At 42.9% G+C, this 22,518-nt stretch overlaps 1 protein-coding gene across 1 annotated transcript in view; it reads left to right on the top strand.

Annotated features, from left to right (window-relative positions):
• Positions 1-18,827, top strand: part of LOC103376473 (mitochondrial peptide methionine sulfoxide reductase) — a 32,260-nt gene extending 13,433 nt beyond the window's left edge. Inside the window, 2 exon segments of the mRNA XM_074465739.1 lie at positions 8,779-8,885; positions 17,881-18,827. Of these exon segments, the coding sequence (XP_074321840.1) occupies positions 8,779-8,885; positions 17,881-18,138 (365 nt within the window). The 3' untranslated portion in view covers positions 18,139-18,827.
• The last annotated feature ends 3,691 nt before the right edge of the window (positions 18,828-22,518 follow it).

The raw sequence follows: 22,518 nt of genomic DNA, 5'->3' as shown, positions 1-22,518 counted from the left end.
CCCCCCCATTGTTTTCCTACTCATCTCTTTTCCTTGTCTTCACACTTCCTCTTCCCTCGTTCCCTCCATCCTCTCTATTTTTTGAGGCCATGCAGTATTCATGGTGTGGGCTGCTGATGCTGCGTCAGTGAACAGGCATCGCAGGCATATGCCGATAGACACAAAAAACACAAATGGACAGCTAAAATGGCCGACGCAGTTGTCCTCATTTGATAGCGTCTGCACGTACATGCACACTCACTCTTGCAGTTAGATGTTGTCGGAGTCATGCAGTAGAAGAGAGGTATGTTTCAGATCTATAAAACAAGTAAGTGCAATTCAAAAACCAGCAGTAGTGGCCATTTTTATTCATTTGAGCTGATTTGTTTTTTGTAAAGACGGCATTTTGCAGTATGCGTTTAAGATGTGCTAAGTTGTCACTGCACAGTACTCTATGTGATTAGCTGTTTTGTAGTTTATCACACTGAATAATAAAATGCCTTATCACATCGCACATTATGATCAGGTCAGATCATGAAGTAGATATAAATCAAGCTGTCTTCTATCTGAGTCACGCTGGTGACAGTTGCTTTCTGACAATTGAAATGAGCATGAATATTCCTACATATTATATCTTCATCCCAGCTGGTGGCGACACACGCCAATTCCCTGTTGGGGTACCCCCGTGTCCCCCTGTGTCACCACATCCCTCAATTTTAGGGGTGCCCCTGCCATCTAAAGCCAAACCCCGCAGGAGGTGACCTTGACCTCTGACCTGCGACCTCTGCCACCCCCACACTTCGAATCCAACCCTGCTCCTCTCCTGTGGTTGGCTGAGGATGGCGTGTTCATTACCAGGTGTCAGTTATTGCACCTTCACACATGCTGACGGCCTTAATTTATGGAGATTGCGGCACGTGTGTGTGCACAGTACAGGGGTTGAGTTCTGCATGACCATTTGATTATGCTGAACTTATACATTGTCTTACTTTTTTTTTGCTTTTTCAGAAGTCTTCTTGTCTTGGTGAGATTAAAAAAAAAAAATTAAATGTCTTTTTCTGTGTTCTTTGGTGCATCTCTTCCCCTTGCATGGAAATAAATGGACTCAAGATTAAGAACTGAACTGAAACAACTTTGGAAAAATATACTTAAAATGTAGCGAGGTAAAGAAGTAGTGACAAGAAAGGTAGACCAACAAAAACAAACAAACAACATAAATCAAAAAGCATTAGATTCCAGCATGAGCTTTGATGGCTAGAGACAGAGACCTCAGCCTCAGTGTTCTTGCAAAAGGATGACTGACACACGCACACGCATGCACACACACATAAGCGTAAAAAGACACACATGGTCTAAGCATTTACAGCATGTTGAGTTGAGTTGACAGCAGGTTGTATATTTGATTTGACAGCACTCAAAATAATATGAAGTGTATTAAATGATTTTTGCTGGAAAATAAGATGTGCAGCATTTGAAAAAAATCAATATGTTTTTTTTTTGTGGTTGTTGTTTTTTTACAAACACATTGCCTCCAGGGAAGTGAAACTGGCTGTACTTCATCTGGACACAAATCTGAAGAAGGAAAAAAAAAGAAACGATAGAAGTCAGAGTATTTTTATTGTTATCAAATGTGGAGCAGTGCTTATTGAATTCTATGTCAGTTTACTTCATTTTTACGCTGTTATATAATATGTAAATTTGAATCCAACACTCGGTGTTAGTTGTGAGAGGAATAGGAGGTTGTGATCAAAATATGCTTGCATCGCTTGCTGAAAACTGCTGACCTGAACTCTGTCTAGAGTAGACGGGGATATAATTTGAGGACTTCTGCTGTTGTCCGGATGATCGGAGAACAACAGTAGAGCAAGCTCTACTTGTTAGATTTAGATGCAGCTAAAAATACACAGCTAAGGGCCAGAGTCACAGTACTCTGACATGCCCAGAACCATGAAGTGATCATGTTGGAGAGCACTGCTAAATACTGCACTGATAACACAACTCTTTAAAACAGACGATTGTTGCTGCAGTAATCTACACGATATGCATGTTAAGAGTCATAGCCCTTTTTTGCTGGGGCTGATTTAACATTTCCTCTGCATGCATTGTGTCACCATCTGACAGCCAGCAGAGCATTACTTTCTCGTCGCTGCATATGTACATGTATGAACATATGGAGTATGCGCATGTGTTTGCACGTGCAGGCGAGTGCATGTGTGTGTCCGCTGGGGATGCTCTCACCATCCCAACTCCGTACTCTGCCTCTGTCTCCAGCGCATCAGGAACGGCTTACATAAGAACAGGGCAAAAATAGCAGCTGGGAGAGGAGAGGAGGAGAGAGCGCTGCTGGCACGCACACAGTCGTAATGGGACCACGGGACACGGCACAACCCCGAGTACTATCACACACACACACACACACACACACACAGGGAAGACTGCAGTTATCGGGCATTATACTTTGTTTATTTGTAATTTAGTATTTTGACAAAATAGTAAAAAATGACGACACCGTCTTTCGGCACAAGGGGCAGCTCTCTCTAGACACAAGTTTAAGTATATGTGACTTTAGATGACAGTGCATGGAGATGGAGATGGAGTTGAGGGGGGGTGGTAGGAATAAAGAGGTAAAAGAAGACGAAAAATGAAACTGGATTAGATTGTTCATTAGCGCTCACTCTGCTGCAGTCTAATTGGCACGCACTGCCAAGTGCAATAATTCAGAATTCACTTCAGATGTTTTTCCTCCATGCTCAGAAGCTTGCAAAAAGTCACCAATTATGCAGGGACATTTCTTAATTGCGGACACTGACAATAGCTTGACTGCTGAAATGTTTGTTATTCTTTCTTCTCTGTAATTAAATGATTTTTTATTTTTTTTGCCTCATTTGCAATCTTTTCTTGTTTTATATCTATTCGAGTGTCGGCTGCCCTTTTGAAACACATGGGCAGAGAGGGAGCTAAAGGAGACAGAGGGGAAGGAGAGACAGAAGCGATGGAGAGTTGGGGCTAATCTCAGCTTTTACAGTTGTTAACGAATGAAAGACCGTTGTGTAGAAAAATGCCAGGGAGAAAAAAAAGTTGGAGTCAGACCACCAGTTCTGTAGTGAGTTGGGAAAAGTGCAACAAGCATCGGTACAATGCCCTTAGACTTCCCGGGCCTGTAATTTCTATCTCTACCTCTTTGTCCTCCTCTTCCTCCTTACCAGGCTTTATAGCAACCAGCATTCCTAATTACCCTTTTACTCTTTCATCTCTTTCTTTACCTGCAACTGAAAATCATAAGTCTGGCTACACTTAGTCCAAGCTGACCCCTTCTCTCACTGTCCTTCAAGCGCACAAATGTTTACCCACACATGGCAAAGACTGCGAGGAATTTAACGTAGAAGAGAATAAGTAAGCGGGCAATGAGGCAAGAGCCAGAGAAGAAAAGTGAATTAACGCAAATTGCAAAAGGAAGGAGGGAAGGTGAAGTTGGAAGTAGGAGACAGAGCAGGCTTTTATCCCTTAACAGCCAGCAGGGACAACCTGAGTGAAGCCATTTTTTTCTTTTTCTTTTTTTTTTAGTGTGTGCAAGCGTAAACATTGGAAAAGATTTTTTTTTTGAGAGAGGGAGTTGCAAGAAATCTTAGCAGGTTTAAACACAACAAGCCTATATGTGCACGTACATTTGTGTTCGCAGGTTGAACGTCTGCTTCTGAGACTTGAGACACCCCACCCCCCTTCCACTGTGTCTGATTTGGGATTTCGCTTGTGTTAAAGGGGCTAGTTTAATATTTTCAGATTTTTGTAGGTAGGGGGGCTGGCAATTAATTAATATTTTTGGCTTAGTGGGCAGAGGTCAGTGACCCTGAGAGGCCGTGTGTGTGTGCGCATGTGTGACCCATAGCCCCTCCTCTTCTGTCCACCCCCATTACCCTGTGCTTTCAGAGGCAAGGCTCTCATGCATAATGCAGAGAGAACAGGGAGGCTCTCATTAATAATTACTGCCGCCTTTGATGGATGGAGAAAATAACGAAGGGGGCTGTTAAAAATGGAGAGAACGAGAGAGGGAGACGGTGGAGGCGGGAGGGGAGAACCAGGGGTTTTTTTGGGTGGTATTTGTTGCCATTATAGTTCTTTGAGGACTGAATGCTTATGGGGATGGATTTGGAGTTGCTATAATCAAAAGCAAGGCAGATATTTTGGATGGTGCTAATATTTTGATTAGGGACCAGCTCATCTTCTGGTGGATCTCAGCAGATGAGATGAATCTTAATTAGAAGCAGCTATTACAACTCAAGAGTGTTTCGTCTCTTGACTTTCCTCTGATATTCCATATCGTCGACCATTTCTTTGCGATGAAACATCTTTGTCGTCTTTAGTTCTAGATATTGGACATCCACGCTTTCCGTACGGTAATAAAATTTATTCCGTTCAGCTATAAAATGGCTTTCATCAAATTACAGCAGTCAAACCAGTGGCTTTATGATATATGATGTGGTTTCCTCTCATAATTAATGTTTGTCTATGCGCGATCTTGCAAGTGTAGCCATGTGTGTTGAGATGGTCAGAACTGCAGGTCAGCAGGGAAGGTCAGGGGGAACAACAAAGCTACAAGACCCCTGCCAGCCAGCCAATCAGAGTAAAGGCTCTGGTGGACAGCCAATGGCAGAGTGACTTGGTGGCCTTTGATGGAGGGGCAACCATTAGCCTCGTCACTGAACAACAGCACTGGGGGCAAGATGGCCGACTACCAACACTGCGGAGATGGAGAGAAAAGGGTGGCGATGGATGGGGAGACATAGGGAGGCAAATTGATGTAAAGGCACATGACAAAATGAAGTAAAATTTGAAAAAATATATTTATGAAGTCGTAGAATACAGTTGTGTTTTTACTTGAGATCTCTGATGATAGTCCACAAATAAACGAGAAGTTAAAAAACAGAGGTAATAAGACAGAGTTTGTAATGTGGAGAAGACAATATATGCCAATACATTATTTTTTCAGTAAACATTATTTGTTGCATTTCGAAAAATATATTTGTTAGCTATTGGGTGGATTTTTTTGTTACTTTTTGGACAGAGCCAGGCAAACTGTTCATCCTGGCCTCCAGTCTTTATGCTAAGCTAAGCTAACCAGCTGCTACTTTCAGTTATGTAATAATGTCAATTGCACAGAAATAAGAGCAATATTATTTTTTTTATGTAATTATTGGCAAGAAAACATGTCAAGGTATTTCTCAAAAGGTGAACTGTCAGTTATTTTTAAAGAATAATGTACTCATTCTCCCTTGTCATTTTTTTCCATCAAAGTTAAATTTGCAAGTCACTGTAGGGTGGCAGGTACATCTTTGTAAATTAACCATTATGTCAGTTTTAGTTGGGGTTGCTGTAGCAGACATCAATGCTCTGTATTTTTACAACTTGCTCTGTTAGCCACCTTATATGCCTTTTGTTCAACAGGGATTTCTCCACAACACATTTTTATCATATTTGAACTACGGGAGCATTTAATATCATTGAAGAAATTTTCAGTGAAGCAAATTCTCTGAGGCAGCAACATTAGATATAGTGAGTTTATTCAATGTGTGTCAGAGAGCAGACGATGTCTGCCTGTCTGCTCCGATTTGAATGAAGACCAGATGAATACTTCTAGCCATTATGCTTGAACAGACTGTGTCGCAGATAGGTTGTGACACTCTATGATGTAAGGTGACATTTAATCTAAAGAGAACAAGATATGCAGATCACTGTGTCGGGGAGACGTCTTGTCTGCACAGTCAGTGGAAATTGTTATTCTCGCAAAATATAAATAGAAAGCCACCAGGTGAGATGCTACAACAGGTGTAATTTACAATATGTTGTTTGACAAAGCTTATACACACACACACACACACACACACACACACAACAGTCTTATCTACTGAAAAATAAGTAGTGATGCAGCTCTACAGATTTGGCAAAGGTGATACCATGGTCACATCTGATTGGTTAAAATATATACTTTTTATCGAACGGTGTTCTGTTGGCTTCTCCAACAACAGACACCACACATTCCTCTCTACTGTCGCACAATATGTACTTCCATTAGCCAAACTGACTCCCGTGATCTCACATGGCTGCAATAATCATCCAGTGACTGTATTGTTAAAGCTGTTTGTGAAGAACCAACAGGTAATCGTCATTTCTTGAGCTTCTTTTCAGCTCAACACTCTCATCAACTTCATTTCCAGTTCCAGCATACAGCAGATTTATTCAAAGAAAACTCTATAGAAAAAAAAAAACATTGGTCACAAACTGCCAAGCACCGAACATAAGAGTAACGATCTGGTGATTATGGTGGAGCATTTGGCTACTGGGAAGCCAGTTATTTCCCACAGGAGTTGGTGTACAGCAAAACACAGCTAAGAGGAGAGTGAGTCTTTAAACTCAGATTTTTTTGGTTGGGCACAAGCGCAACTGCAAATGAATGCCAATGTTGCTCCGTGTGTGATGTGTAAATAAACAACCATTTGCCAGCATGTTCACATATCAGCTTTGTAAGGTGACAGTATGCCTTTGTTGTGTTTACAGCTTATTTTGCTGCCCTGAAGTGTCCAGAAAAATTAATTAATAGTTTGTAGCATATATGGAAATGCTAACAGGTTTAGAGAGTGTTTTTGGACTAGTAAGTCAGAAGATGTAGGTAACAGCTCTGGGAGGTATAGGTGCACAGATTGTTGCTTGTGATGGCTGGTGCCTTATTGTTAATTGCAAAATGTAAATTCATTTTAACAGCACAATCCAGATTTAAACAGTACCACATTGGCATAAAAATCACAAAGTTCAGAAAATGATTGTGGATTAATTGTCCACAAGAGTTATTGGAATCCAGTGATGGTTCTTGAAAGTCCATATGCGCACAGTTGATATGACTGAATTGTGAATATAGCCAAGAGGGCAAGCGGACTGGCTGCCACAGCCTCCTACCAGACTGCAGGGGGTCGTTGTCTGGTTCTGGCTCGTTGACTTAGCTCGTCATCAAGACTTGGTTTTGTACCCAACAGTGCACACCTGGCCAGTCCACTTAAAAGTCAGTCCCAACAGTGAGGGCGTCCACGGTGGCGCTTAGCAATCGAGTCGGAGTGGCAGCGATGGAGGGTTGGAGTTCAGACCCCGACATATAGAGCAACAAACATCTGTGCACGACTGACCTGCTGCAGCCCTTCTGTAGCTTCTCCCCGACACTTCTGTCGGAGGAGTAGCACAGACAGCTTGTATAGCGCTCCAGAAAACGAGATTGGCTGAACGGCGACAGTGTGTGTGTGTGCCTGAATTGTCACGTGACGGCAAGGTGCCTTCATGGACAGTCGGGAACCGGAGTTTCACACAATATCACAACTGCAGCTGTGTAACTTTTATGTGGGCTACAAGTGCTTTAAGAAAATAGACACAAGTGCAGAAACTGCTACATGATGAAGACATCGCATATGAAGTTCAGAAGGTACACAGTAGGATGAGCTCCTTGACTGATAATACCTTTGATATATTACAACGATCGTTACCCCTTTGGTTTGATTGGCAATCGCTAACCAGTAGCCAAAATTTGACCAACTGGAATGACCGTGATCTGTTATTCACAAGAACTAAGCTGCTGTCGAAGGCCTTAAAGAAGAATACACACATCACTGGCTCCAGCCACTACCAAAATGCCAAAGATGGAGAAAGACAAGGGTTTAGACGCACAGATGAAGAAAAGAATGACAATCTCCAGTAAAGAGAAGAAATAAATGCTGAGTGGGAGAGCGATAACAACAGAGAGAAGCCTGCCATTGGCGTGTCCATAGATGCCAGAGCTGCTCAGGATTGTAGCATCTGAGAAGCATAGAAGTGATTGCAGCTGTTTTGCCTCCTAATCAAGGTACACTAGGCCTGGGCTTCCTCCAAACACACTGATGTAAAGCTGATGAAAATTTTGACAGTGCCACGTAAAGGACAAAGAAAACGTGCCCACCTACATGTGCCCATACACCTACACACCGCAGGCCTCCCTAATGAAAACCCAAATCTGCTGGGATCTTTAAATTCATTTGGCTTTATGAATTCAAGATGTGGGATGATGACATAATTGTGAAAACCTTTTACATGCAAATGACATTGCATCTGCCGTAATTGTGGTATTCATGCTTGTGTGTGGGGTCAGTTCTATTTAACTGTATTTATATAGCACCAAAACACAACATACGTCATCTTGGGGCGCTATCCATAGTGAGGTGAAGACCTTACAATGTGGCGAAAGTAGGAAGGGAAAGCTCCCTTTTTAACAGGACGAAACCTCCAGCAGAACCAGGCTCAGGGTGGGCGACCATCTGCCTCAACCGGCTGATCAGAGCGGGAGAGTGAGGAGAGAACACATGAGCGTTGAGCAGCAACAAACAATAAAACACTGAGCAGGTTGGTGTAACTGCGAATCAGAAACAGACAGAGACACGTGTAGAAACCACAAGGAGAGAGAGGACAGAAATGAAGAAAGCACAAAAAGACAAAATACAGTTATTGGCATGCAATGATGGCATATAAATGCATAGAGAGTGAAAAAGAGGTGCCCAGTGCAGTTGCTACACTTGGAGCAGCATAACTAAGGAATGATTCAGGGTCACCTGAGCCAACCCTCAACTATAAGCTTTATCAAAAAGAGAAAGTTTTAAGTCTAATCTTAAAGGCAGAGAGAGCGTCTGCCTCCCAAACCCAAAGCTGGGAGCTGCTTCCCTGAAAGCTAAAGTTGCTTCCTGTTATTTGACTCGTCTGTCTTATATTTCTTTTGTATGTGTTTTCATGCAGGTATGAAGCAGCACAATGACATGGGCACTCAGTACCGCTCAGCCATCTACACATCCAGCCCCACTCAACAGGATTTAACACTGAAGACTAAAGTGGTCTTCCAGCAGGTACGATACCCACACACACACGGACATAAGAAGGTTTTTATTATTGCATTTACTCAAGCTTGGTGCTACGTAGTAACCAAACCATGTGTGACGTAAAGCAGTAGCGGTAGACCATCTGTTGAAAAAGTGCAAAATTGTGAATTGTACTTTTTTTTGTAATTTGCTGTTCAGTGTTGAGTGCCTTGTTGCAATTTCACACACATCATTCCATTTAAGAGAATAAAACTGATAGCATGGTGGAGGTTTTATATTTGATTTAGTTTTATCATGTCTGTAGCAAAATGAGATCCATCAAAACAAATGAAATAGTAATAAATGAAACCAACTTTTTCAACCATTGAGTGTGGCCAGGCTGTATATTAGAGCTGTCCCGCTTATTTGAATAACAATTGAAGTCGGTGTTGGCAGTGGTGACCTCTTATGCCGTTTAGTTAAGCAAAACCGGTTCAATTTAGATGATACTCATCTATATCCACTCAGTGAAACCCTGTTTCTTAACCTGAATGAGGGTCGATAGGTCATCCCAACTGATTTCTAAAGCACCCCCTTTCAAGGGCACACGCGTCCCCCTTTTGTTCCCTCAGTCCATCTGTCTGTCTGTCCATCCATCCCTCAGTTGATCTCAGCATCACTTTGGCCCGTTTGTCCCTCTCCTCCTCTAAATGGTATTCATGGGCGAGCTGGCAGGGGGCAGAGGGGAGCGAATTATGATCGTCATGGTTACTAGGTGCTCCCGAGGTCAGCAGTCACGGGCCGTAGGGGCTGTTACGTTGCTATGGCAACAACCTCCCAACCTTGGCCTTGGGCTGGGGTCAGAGGTGAGAAAAAAGTGGCAGCTGAGACCAGGAAGGTGGAGAGGTGGGGGGAGGAAGGTAGGAGAAATAAAGAGGAGAGCAATCAGGTCAGAGGGTCATCACTGACAGGCTATCAACCGACTGTGACCCCACCCTTTGGCTGTCAACTGACCATGAGCTCCATTCTGAGCTCCTCACGATGTTTTCAGAAACTCATGTGGAACCAACAAAGAAACTGGGATGCACAGATGTTTAACATGCATTGACCAAACAACTATAGGAAATATAACACATATTATGCATTTTACAAAGTAATCTCAGTCATGGCACACTTGCTTCCAAAATGTTCAATTGTCTTACATTATCCTCATCAGGTCAGCTGATCCATGACGTCTGAGCAAATGCAAATGCAAAAAAAAAAAAAAATTATGAAATGTTCCAAAAGAGAAATACTTGTACTAATTGTACCCTCACGAGCAAATCCATGAAATTTGTGATTAGTCTAGCTTAGTCTGAAAATAACAATATATGTTCATGCCCTAGATAAGACATGAAATCACAAATCCATGAGCCAGTGAAACAGTGAAAACTGAGCAATGGCAGTGCAGGGTTCACCGGGTTCATATCACAGCACAGAAAAGGCTGTTACACTGAGGGTTATCTTTTTGTTACCTTCATGCCAGGGAAAGACTGAGAACCTCAACACAGCAGATGCTCCAAAAACACACACATTTTCAAACATCGAGAGGAGAAACTGTGCTCCGACTCTTCCTTCTTGCTCATTCTCTCCCCACCAATGCTGCTGACACCACCAATCTGTCAGCCACTTCAGTGGCACCCCGGTTTCATCTGAGGGCCACTGGGGCACATATCTTCTCAAAGCAGCTGACACAGTCTGAACCAAAATGGCAGCTTCCTGCCCTGAAATGGTTGCCTTGCCGCATTGATGCTGAGTCTCAAGAACGCCTGGCTTGAAAACGGCATCTCTAAAAACGAAGGGGCTTGATGAGTGGGTCTGTCTTTGCGTTTGAGGGTATGTGTGAGTGTGTGTTTTATCCTAAAAGGCCGGTGCTCTCTGGGAGAGCATCAGAAGAAGTGAATGCATGTTCAGTAGAGTGACAAGAGAGTGTGGGTGGAGGCGATCTGAGACGACCAGAGATAAGACAGGTATCACAAAATGCAGATTCCACCCCACCACCAGCCCATGACTCGCACATGCTCGCATGTACGTACAGATGCACACAGACATACATTTGGCACATACAGCCACATCCCAATGAATAATTAACCCATACGAAGAGTCTCTTCTGCAGGGCTTTCAGTTTCTTAACTTCAGCATTGAGAGGGGGGTTGGAGGGGGGTGGGGGGGTGGGGGGTGGTAGGAGAGTGAGGCAGAAAAGCTTGTTTAAGCACGAGAGCAGAGAGGGGCGGGGGGAGGGAGAGGAGAGAGGAGAAGGGGGTTCTCTATAATGAAATTTGAAATTTGCAGAACATCAAAGGCTTCTGTAGCCAAGCCACTGTGGCAGCAGAGCAGAGAGGAGGAGTGCATCTCTTTCTCTCCTTCTGTCTCCCCCCCCATCTCTCTTTTTCTCTCCCTCTCTCTATCCCTCCCTCACTAAAATGTGTCTCCCTAGAGCAGGGTGAGGGGTGTGGGGGTGAGCGGAGGGTGAGAGAGAGAGAGAGAGAGAGAGAAGGGATGGGAAGAGTTGATTAGGAGGAGAGTGGGGGGTGGGGGTGGTTTAGAGATGGGTTAGGGGTTTGGAGAGAAAAATGGTTGAACGGGGGGTTCTATATTGTACGTGTGTGTGTGTGTGTGTGTGTGTGTGTGTGTGTGTGTGTGTCTGTGCGTGTGTGTGTGCGTGCGCGTATGAACAATAGGTTTTATCAAGCCAGCGTGAGCATTGTGTGTGTCCATGCACATGCATGTGTGAAGGGCCTTGGAGGGGTGACTGTGCCCTCTGATAAAGCATCCTAACTTAATGAGCTTGAAAGGGGCATGAAGGGAGGGGTGCACAGGGGTTCGGAGGATGGGTGGAGAAAAAAAAGGGGAGGATGATTTGGGGCTAGAAGTCTTGAGGAGAAGCCTGAGGGTTGTTAAAACAGCACACAGCATCAGCAGGTTTCGTAATCGTGGCTCCTAAGTCACACAAGCTCACGTTTCTTATTTTGGAAAGTCTTCTAAAGTCAAATGCAGCCTTCCATAGCTCACCCATATTTAAGCCTGTACATTAACATCTTTCAAAAATGTAACCGTGTGCTGCAAGTAGCGTAGTGTTCACAAAGAACTTTTATGTTGCCAGAGGGTAAATGCCCAACCGCCAGTGAGATGCTGTTGATTGCACAGCAGCGGTTTTATTTTTTTTAAAAACAAACGAAACGATTGCTTTTCACAAGAATGCTGGGCAGTGTTTTTCGGTCTTCAGATACTGAGCTACTTGTTGTCTGCTCTGGTTGGAAAAAAACAAAAAACAAAAAAGCATCAGTAACAACAGCAACAACAACAAAAAACGGAGGAGCGTGCACCACCTCGCTCAGAGACTGAAGCACATGCATCCTCTCTCCCTCTCAAAATGTACTAGTGTTCCCTTCCTCGCTCACAAAATGTAGGAGCGCTTGCTGAAGATTAGAGCCCAGCTAAAATGGATGCCTGACCCGTGCTAAGCGAGAGAAAGAGAAATGAACAGAGCAGGGCAGGGAGAAAAAAAAAGCTCTCAGTCCTCTGTGCAAAGACAGACCAACAGAGGGAATACGCATCCTGTAGGTCATTCACATACAGATGCAGAGACATACATGCATGTTTTGCATATATGGCATTTCACAGAACCTCACATGAGCAAAGAAGCATCATATACTTCTCTTTCATTAGCTTCTTCCTCTTTTTTTCCCCACTACTAGACTGTTTTCATTCCATCAGCCTCTATATAATCGCTCCTCTCCTCTTTTTCTTTCACTCCATCTCTTCACCTTCTCCATGTCTCTCTCTCTCTCTCTCTCTCCTGTCTTTTTCCTCCTTCATTGTCTTTCCATCACTCCCACTCTGCCTCTCTCCCTGAGGTCATTTAGGGCAAGCATGGTGCCACGGACTAGTCGATAAGTATCATGTCAGGCTATTTCATGTGTTTTCAGCCAGAGCCGCAGTCTATCTATTACCGGCATTTCATCACAGAGCGGCTTTGCTGTTGCCGTACTCAAAGTGTATTTACTTTTTTAAGATGTTGAAGAGCTTTTTGTGCTCCACAGTTCAGGTGTGCAGCTGGAGTCAACATTAAATTGGTTTTAGATCTAAGTGAAAGCGATCCAGAGCGGCTAGGAATGCACTAATCTTATTTTGTCCTTTATCTTTACATTCTCAGGTGCAAAAAGCAACTTCAATATTAACATTTTAGGTTTCTTGATATTTCTACTCCACTATATTTTAGTAGCTTCTTTATATTTTACTGCAAATCTCTTAAAAGATCAATATATTTTCAAACAGCTGAACAGCCTATAAAAAAAAAGTCAAATATTATAGAAAATAATACCCAACACTGAAAATTTTTAGAAATTGGCTTAATTACACCAGCTACAAGGTCATTTACACAGTAGGTCATCAATAATAATAATAATCCTTAATACTCCAGTGATATAACACAATTACAGGTGTCATTCTGTTGAGTGCTTTTACTGTTAAATTTTACTGTTTAAATTTTAAGTTGGGCCGAATACTAGTACTGCAGGGATTTTCTAATGAGGCCCAGCAGAAAAGATGCTTAAATAAAGGTCTTAATACTTTCCCGACTGCTTAATTATTACATCAGTATTGCTGTGGCAATATTTTACTTAATTATGATAATGCAAGCTAAGCATATTGGAATTCAAGATCAAGACTGAGGTGAAGAGTAAAAGAAGAACAAATCGAACAATAGTAGCGAGCTGCAGGAGAAGTGGTGAAGAGCAATGATCATACATCAGTAACAGTAGCGGACTCAGGAATGATTACGTAAATCACCAAATTGAGGTCATATCCCTCACCAAATGTCTTGACCATGACTCATCGGGTGTCACAAACTCATGTCAGTGCACGTCTCTTCCCCACCACTCTGCAGCCGTAGGCCTTCTGAGGGAAGACGACACAGGGAGACACAGTAGGGTAAGAAAGAGAGGAGGAGAGAGGGCATTTTCCTCCTCCTCCTCCTCTTTTTCTTCCTCCTCCACCTCAGCCCTCTCTCGGGGTGTCACGTCCTATTTGTGTCCCAGGGCCGCCTCTCTGGCGATGGCGCGAGGGGCTCTCTCGCTTGTCTGGCAAGCAGGGAGGACTTTGGTAGCACGAAGCGGTGGTCTGTGCTCACATGGGAGAGAGAGAGAAGGAGGGAATCAGCAATGGAGGGAGATGGAGAGATAGTCGGAAAGTAGGAGAGAGAGGGGGGGGGGTGGCACCCATTCAGCCATGTCTTTGACATGGGAGTCTTTCCGACAGGCGTGAAGAAAGGAAGGGCTGACTGGGCTGAGCGAGCTCAGCCCTGGACACACACCAGTGTTTTTTGTCACTTAGGAGGACATTGCATTGACTTAGATTCATTACCTTTAATTTAACTAAAAACCACGTCGTAGCCCGAAAAAGCAGCAGTTTGCTCTTTGGGAACCAGCCTTCTGTTTATAAATAGGAGGTCAAATCATTTCTGTCCTCGTAGACTGAGCAGTGCATACACATGCATGCATTCAGCTCTTCGTATCGTGTCCCTTTGTATCATTCCGCTTACACTGTTACTCTCATACAAATGTATGGAAGCACAGACACGCTGATTTCTCCCTTTATTTAGCCGTCATTCGAACGTCGCCATCAAGAGGATCAAAAATGCTAAACTTGAGGAAATCTACTTTACTTTTTCTCGCTAGAATTTTCTCTTCCCCATCTTTTCCATTTTTACCCTCCATATTCTTCCCTCCATTGCTTTGCTGCTGCTGCAGTGAGAGAGAGAGAGCGACAGAGAGAGAGAGAGAGAGAGAGAGAGAGAAAGAAAGAAAGCAAAGCCACATAAGGTTATACACAGTGGCATGACGCCATGCATTCTGATTTATGGATCTAAAATGGCCGCCGTGTTGTGACTGCTGTAGAGGGCTGGATGGAGAGCGAGGGAGTGGTACGGGGATGTCAGGGTGGAGGTGTACGTTAGCTCAGAATAGCAGACCTTTCCTTGGACAGTGTGCTCTCTTCGCATGGAGCGTCCTCTGCCCTGGAGGCTTCTCTACTACTGTGGTTTGGTGGTGATGACTGATTAATTAGGCCATGATGTACAAAGCTCTGTGCTTGTGCTAGCTGGCTTACCACAGTGCTGGTGGATATAGGCAGAGGGGGAAAAAATGGTGTTCTTCTGTGACAGACTGCTCACAGTTTGCATTTGAAAGGTAAATGTGTCTGTGCTTGGGAGGCTCGCGCTCGGTATTGAGGGCTGCAGTTTGGTTTGTGGACATTGGGTTCTGCCTACAGGGAGATTGGAGCCCTCACATTGTAGCGGCAGGCACTGAGGACTTAGAGGTCAGCTGCTGCCTCAGCCTCTCTGTGGGGTGCAGAGCTTTGATTTACTGACTCCATTGCATCACCTCCATCACACGCACAAACATTCAGCTTGTACCACACTGCCTCCATGTGGACAAAGCTACACTACCATCTAGCCCATTATTCTGTTACAGTGAGTTAGAGGTGGTAGTTTATACATATATTGCTTCCCTCTCTCATCTCACGGTTCCAGATTACCAAAAAGTTGAACTGTTGCAGCTGTAGGCAGGGTACAAGCAAAAAAACTTGCAGGAGCACCATCAGACTTCTAATCTACTTATTATTAGACTGTTTATTCCATATACGAAGTTGAAAGATAAGTGAGCTGTGCTTGCCACATAGTGTATGTTAAATTTCCATTGTAGTGTTTCTTTTTACAATGACTGGTTAGCACATCTGGGTGCCTCAGAAGCTTCATAAGTATACTGAATAAAGTTTAATCATTAGTTGGTTTAGTCTTTAAACTCTGAAGAAGATACACCATGTCATAATCAATCCCTCAAATGTTACATAATCTAGATTCTTTTAAAAGAAAAAAAAAGGCGGGGGGTACAGATTAATCAGTAATGGAAATAACCTTAGTTGCAGCACACAACTGTTTGATCAGTCAGGACAGTCTGTTACTTTGTCTGCCACATGGCCTGTGGAAGCGGCTTCTGATGGTTAATGAACTTTGTGAGAGTAAAGAAAACCAGTCAAGTTAGATCCAATGAGAACACAACAAAGAGCTGGAACCTGCTCAGGAGGACTGGGTGATAAATACCTTTTACACTACACATCATCTGAGCCATTGTTTGTGTTACAGTATCAATTCCTGCAGCATTAAAGTAAGAACTTCACATCCTGGAACATGTGGTGACTCACAAACTCTTAATTGTCAAGTTCTACAATTAGAAGGTTGTATTTTTGACACTTTGGAACATAAAGTGCATGCTATTCCAAAATGAAAAGCGACTAATACTACACATGAGAACATTCAACCCTCTGAACCCTAAGAGGTTTCTGGAGTTTATACTCAAAAATCCCCTCTGTGCAGTGTAAGAAAGTTTATAATGTCACAAATAAAAATTGTTTTATCAAAAAAAAAATGAAAAAGTACATTTTTCCAAGTGCCAACAAATGTTACCTACACTGCACAGGCTGCATTTTTTTTTTTTTTTTAATAAAATGTGGTTCAAGCAAATCATTCGTTTTTGACAAATTTGAGGTACAAATGAGATATAAGGAATAAAGTGATGAAATATCAGAATATTAAGCTCAGATTTTGTTAAGTTTCCCGACACAGCAGCACCTCACTGATAAGTTAATAATCTGAAGATTCTTTTTGTTTCTAGATCTGATCAGTGGTGTTTTGTTTTGTTTTGTTTTTTGGTGTCTTTTTTTTATTTTTAATTTACAGACAACATGCCTTTAAACCCTGCCATCGAGCTTTATGTGTTCAGAGGGTTAAGAAGGCATTTTGATTAATTTTCCTGCTTCGAAAACAAGGAATCCATTGTAACCCCTATGAATTCAAGCTGACAACACTTTCTATAAAGAAGCAACCTGGGCAATTTTTAAGTGTATGACATTGCTTCTCAAATGCTGCTCAAAACCGTGTCAGCGACAGTGTCATAGATGTATGCAGAAGATGATAAGAAGAGGTTGAGCCTGGATTGAATACATTCAGCTTCTGTTTCATGGTGCCTGCTGAACCCAACTGACACCCCCACAAAGCAAAGCTCCTCAGTGCTGCAAACTGTTTTGAGATGTCGCAAGCTACATGCAAGCAACTTGTTGCCCACAGACAGTCCCAGTGCACCTCAGACCTGTTGTTTTGTCAGCTCCCAGGAGCACTGATCTAGAGAGGTCTGAGCGCTTGTATTATTAGATAGAGAAAACCACTCAGCGCAGCAGGTATACCTTTGATATATCTGTCAGAGGTGTTTAGTGTGTGTGTGTGTGTTTGTGTGTGTGTGTGTGTGTGTCTGTGTGAACGAGTGTGCTGTTTTAGTGTGTTTGAAGGCTTCTCTCAAGGTGTTTAGAAAAGGGTAAGTGTGAAAGTGTCTTAAGGAGTTCTCAAAGAGAGCGGATACTCTTTGATGCTGTGTCCCACAGAGAGAGCCACAGAGGCACACTGCACTACAAAAAGAAAAAGATGTTCCTTTCTTCTGTCACTCAATCACCCTGCTTTCTAGTTGAGGAGCAGAAAACTCTTTACTGTATTAGCGAGAGGTATTGGAAGTTCACATCCACTACACTGCTGAATAAAACAACCATTTAAGAGGTGTGCTTATTTTGAGGAAGTTAACGCAATTGGAAAAACTAGTGTTAAATCCATGTCATGACTGAAGACGCTGTGTACAAGGTACATATTTTTCTTACAGCTACATTTGTTTTAGCAGTTTGAACCTGTAGCAACACTGCAGTTTGTCAAAGAACCAGTGGTTCTACATCATCAAGACTAAAGCCTCAAGCATTGTCATTTCATTCTGCAAAATATGCAAAAGATGATAGATTTCATTCATTCTTGACTGCATTTCTGTGGAGAGCATTTCCTGAATATTCTAATCTCCATAGTTTCAATGTTAATCATCTGACAAAACAGGTGTTTTCTTTTTTCTGTCAGCTAAGTGCTGCTTGTGCTCAGTTTAATCTATGGTGGTTTTATGTATTTCATCCCTAGGAGCTGGATAAAAAGGGCTACGGTCCCATCACCACTGAGATCCTGGAGGGGCAGCAGTTTTACTATGCTGAGGACCATCACCAGCAGTACCTGAAGAAGGTACCCAAGGGTTATTGTGGCCTCAAAGGCACCGGGGCCTCTTGTCACATTTGAGCCAGGAAGGATGAGTTGTTCATGGCGAGAAGGAAAAGGGATCATTTTATGAGACAAGATTTTAATTGGCACTTATGCAGGTGTTTTAAGTATTCCAGTGTTTAATACACTGGTTAAATATATGTGTTCTTTCCAGTGTGTCTGATACTAATCGTAGCATAGTGACGTTTTAGTTTAATCACAAATCCATTACTAAGGCTCAATTTATTCAAAGCTTTGCAGAACAATTACCGTGTACAGAAAGCAAACTTTCTGTAAGCAGAACCATTAAAACAGAAAAGCAGTTCAAAGTGCTTTACATGACATATATACAAATACTTTAAATGTGGACAATAAGAATGGAATATCAGATAAGATAAACAAATAACTGTATAAACTTCCAGTTAAGAATGCAGCGACACTCCACATGGTGGCGACAGTTCTCAAAAAAGTAAAACAGCACCAGCAGACTTCATTTTTTTTCTTCTTTTTTTTAATGTGACATGATGAAGCCAAGGAACCATGTAAAAACCTAGTCTTGCACAGTTAATTGGAAGAAGAAGCAACAAACAAAATGGTTTCAAATTCAGCATCTTTTTCACATCCATTTTAAAGCCAGCACAATGTGTCAGAGTTCAGAGTAAAAAAAATGTATAACTCAAATGCAGATTTTATTACCCTCAGCAGCTTTGTAGTAAAAACACAGATTGATTTTAATGCAGTTTAACTAATCAGAATTTATGTCAGCACTGTAAGAGCACACTGCCTTTATTTTCCTAATGTCTCACTTTGGAAATAAAACATTTTGTTTCATATAGCGTGCATGTGTTTGTGCATGCATGTGTCTGCCTGTGCAACTATATATATATATATATATATATAAATATATATATATAACAAAAATGAGCCCCTGCCTAGAGAATTGGTCCCTTTTTCTGCCCCAGAAGGGGACATACCATAATGCCGAGAGACAAATGGGCATGACTCACTGTGACATTCAAAGAACACTCACAGAATGAGACACTTGAGGCACTCATGTATGCAATATGATACACACTTTGCTTAAACTCTCACTCCACTCCCCGCAAACCCATAATTAGCAATAAAAGTCCTATTATACATCATATAATTACGTGTCGTACAGAAGAGAATTGAGCAATTACAGAAGCTTTGCGCGCCATACTTTTTTATAACTAAGCACATCAACCTGAAAGTCTATTTAAAACTGAAAATCACACTCATGGTTACACTCCAGAATACAGAGATGATATCTAGAAAAAGCTTTTTGGTCGACCGCAGCAGTGTGATTCAACCCGCTCTTGTTTTTCCCCTCCCTCTCTTCTATCTTTCTTTCACTGTCTGTGTGTGTATGTGTCACATCCTGACACCTGTGTGTAGGTGTGGACCAGGGCACAGGTGCAGGTGCAACCTCTCAGGGCCTATTTTAGTATTGGGACAGATATTTTTTGCATGTGTCTGCATGCAGCAGCCGTGTGTGTGTGTATGTGTGTGTTTGTCGAGGCATGTGAAGCTGTGGCTTGCTTGATCGAACCGCGCTGAGTGGTATGTGGTCGGGCCAGCTAGCTAGTTTTCCAGTGCCTGCCTGTATTTTTGCATTCTGCTTTGTTTGCTCAAGTGTACGAGAGGAGATAACCTTTTAATGAAGTGATCTTCATTTCCTTGGCTTTGAAGAAGGGGGATGGCGTGAAAGCTTTAATCGCACAATGGAATCAGTTGTTTCCACCGTCTGCAATGATGTTTGACTTGAACAAGAGATGCCTCAGTGAAGCGTGGCACGGTCTTGTTTGTTTCTGCCACATGACGCAGAAGCCGTTATCACAAAGCTAAGGTTATGGGTCGATAATACGTAGGAGGAGATTTGCTGTGGAAAATTATCAAATTTAATGTAAAAATGAGTCACATCTAGATGCAGCTACGTGAGTAAGTGTATGTTTTCTGTGTATTCCTTTGTAATACAATAAAATGGGGCATGGAAATGCATGGTACACTCATATACGCATCCATACACAAACATAGTGAGACAGAACAGGACAGGAACCAGGCTGTGTGCGCCCTTCAGACAGAGCCTATTGTCTGCAGATGGGCCTTTAATGGCTCCACAGCTGGCCACAAAGAGCATACCGCTCCAGCTTGCTGCTATGCCTCTCACTAGCCTACTCTCAGTTGCCCCGGAGAGAGGAGGCAGCTCGAATGCACACCAACACCACCTCCACCACCCCCACCACCACGGACATGCATTTGACATCTCATTCTGTTCTCTTGCAAGCGTTTTCATTTTTCTTTCCTTCCTCGTCAAAACCCTCATGAACAGAAATCTTTGCTAGTAGGTTTTTTTTTAAAAACCTGTAGCATTGTGACACAGTGGGCTGAAACAGAAGAAGCAGTTGCTGGTTGTTTATCAGCAGTACTCGGCACTTTTACCCACACATGTACACACGCGCACATAAACACACATCCCAACCACTACCTCTAACGCCGTCCTGTACTGCCGCCCTAATGCAAAAGGCATCGCCCACGCAAAAGAACGAACACACCAAAAAGACACCTTGCAGAGATGTGCACCCACACAAATTTCTTGCACTCTGATATGCTCTCTATTGTGTCCTCCTTTCACAGCTTTTCATTTATCTTCCCCTTGACAGCTTCAATGGATCTTACTATATTTATATACAGTACGCTGTATGTAGACATCATTGAAAATAGCATTGTTTTGTACTATTTCCTCTTTCGATGCCAGATACATAATTTGTTGTTTCAGACACCAACATGGCATTGTTTGGTAAGCTGTATAAATAGCACACGAGCATGAAGTGGTGTGCTCTGGTGCTATCCTACCAGCTGGAGAACTGTTGTGCCTACTTGTTCTGCTTCTCATATAATTTCTTTCGGAGTGTGTGTGTGTGTGTGTGTGTGTGTGTGTGTGTGTGTTCTGCATGTGCGATTCCAGAAGACAAACAGAGCTTTTTTTCCTACATGGCCTGTACATTTCTCTTATGATGATATGAGAAGTTGTGTGCAGGGATTTGCAGATGCCAGATGTGTTTGCATCCCCTCCCTTGCTTTCCCTTCCCCTCCCTCTGGTTCCTGCATGGGCGCAGGGTCTCAATCAGAGCATCAGGGCTCCAGGAACCAGAGCACAGCAGTGTCTCTGTGCTGACCAGAGAAGTGCAGCCTTGTCTGGGTCAGTGCATCTGCGGCCTGGAGGCGAGCTGGGGGAAGAGGGCAAACCCTGGTGCCCCTGCATGCTGGTTTCACTCGAGGTCTAATCCGTCAGTGCAGACTGACCCTTTAACACCGAGGGGAGATGCATGAGCATATTTCAAAATAGTGTGGCTCAGCACATAACCAGAGAGGCTACTGTTTCTTAGTTGTGCACAAGTTGATGACATGTTAAAACTTTTATAGGGAGAAAAAGAAGGTGTACTCTAAAACAGGTTAGTTTGCAATTCCTCTTAATAAAAATTAAAACAACAGAGAAAAGGCGAGCTCACACATGTTCACACATACATGACGTGTTCTCTTTCCCAAAGAGAAATTGTCACAAGTGTGTGTTCCTCTTTTCCTCTGGGAATAGCGTTGGGTTGAGGGTGGGGGTGGAGAGCAGCACGTGCTGCAAGGCCCTGTTGGCTGCTAACTGGCCCACAGGCTTTCTGGCTGACGGCCCACTCTGTGACACTCTGCACCTGGGAGCCTGTGTGTTGTCAGCCATGCTAGCTAGCTCGAGCTACCACCGCATGACACACAGGAAACACAGAAATAACTGATGAGTGTCTTCAGCACAGTTAGCACGTCCTACGAGTGTTCTGCTGACAGAAAGTGGCTGAATAAAGGGGTTAAAGGAAAGTACAAGACAGCAGATTACGAGCAGCAGTGGAACGAGTTGATAGTATTATGGAGTAAAATAGAAAACTGAAAAAGAAAGTGAAACACCAAGACGCTTGCACCTGTGCAGCTGTGTGTTAGAGGAAAATTCCACCGGCCTTGATTCGTACACTTTATTAAACTACTCATTTGGTACATTTGAGGACATGTGCAGTACATCCTGTTTGTATCTTGTCATTTTTATAATCAAGTCACAACGAACATGATGGTGCAACAATCAGCAAATGACATTTTGCAGCTGGGGCATGGGTGTAACAGTTAATTTTCCAAAACATGTCTCTCTCTTATGTTCTATCTGTTCTGTCCATCTGCTCCTTGAGTCATCTCAGCCTCACCTCACACAGGTGTGCAAGTATAGAAAAGTTTTAACATTGACGGAAAGCCCTTGATTAGAGCTCGGTGCAGGAAAAGTGTTGTGTAACATTTGGGCTTTCAGGGTGGTGATGTGCTGATGTGTCACCATTCTGAGCAAACAGGACAGAAACAACACATACACACACACACACACACACACACACACACACACACACACACACAGTGTTTGCATTGCAACATGCACAAACCCTGTTTGTGTGCTTGCAACAGCCAGCTAATTTCTGCCAA

This window comes from Stegastes partitus, unplaced genomic scaffold, assembly GCF_000690725.1.
Source record: "Stegastes partitus isolate 25-593 unplaced genomic scaffold, Stegastes_partitus-1.0.2 Scaffold48, whole genome shotgun sequence".
In the NCBI taxonomy this organism is placed as follows: Eukaryota; Metazoa; Chordata; class Actinopteri; family Pomacentridae; genus Stegastes; species Stegastes partitus.
The sequence above is the reverse complement of the archived record's forward strand: the minus strand, read 5'-3'. Positions and strand labels throughout refer to the sequence as shown.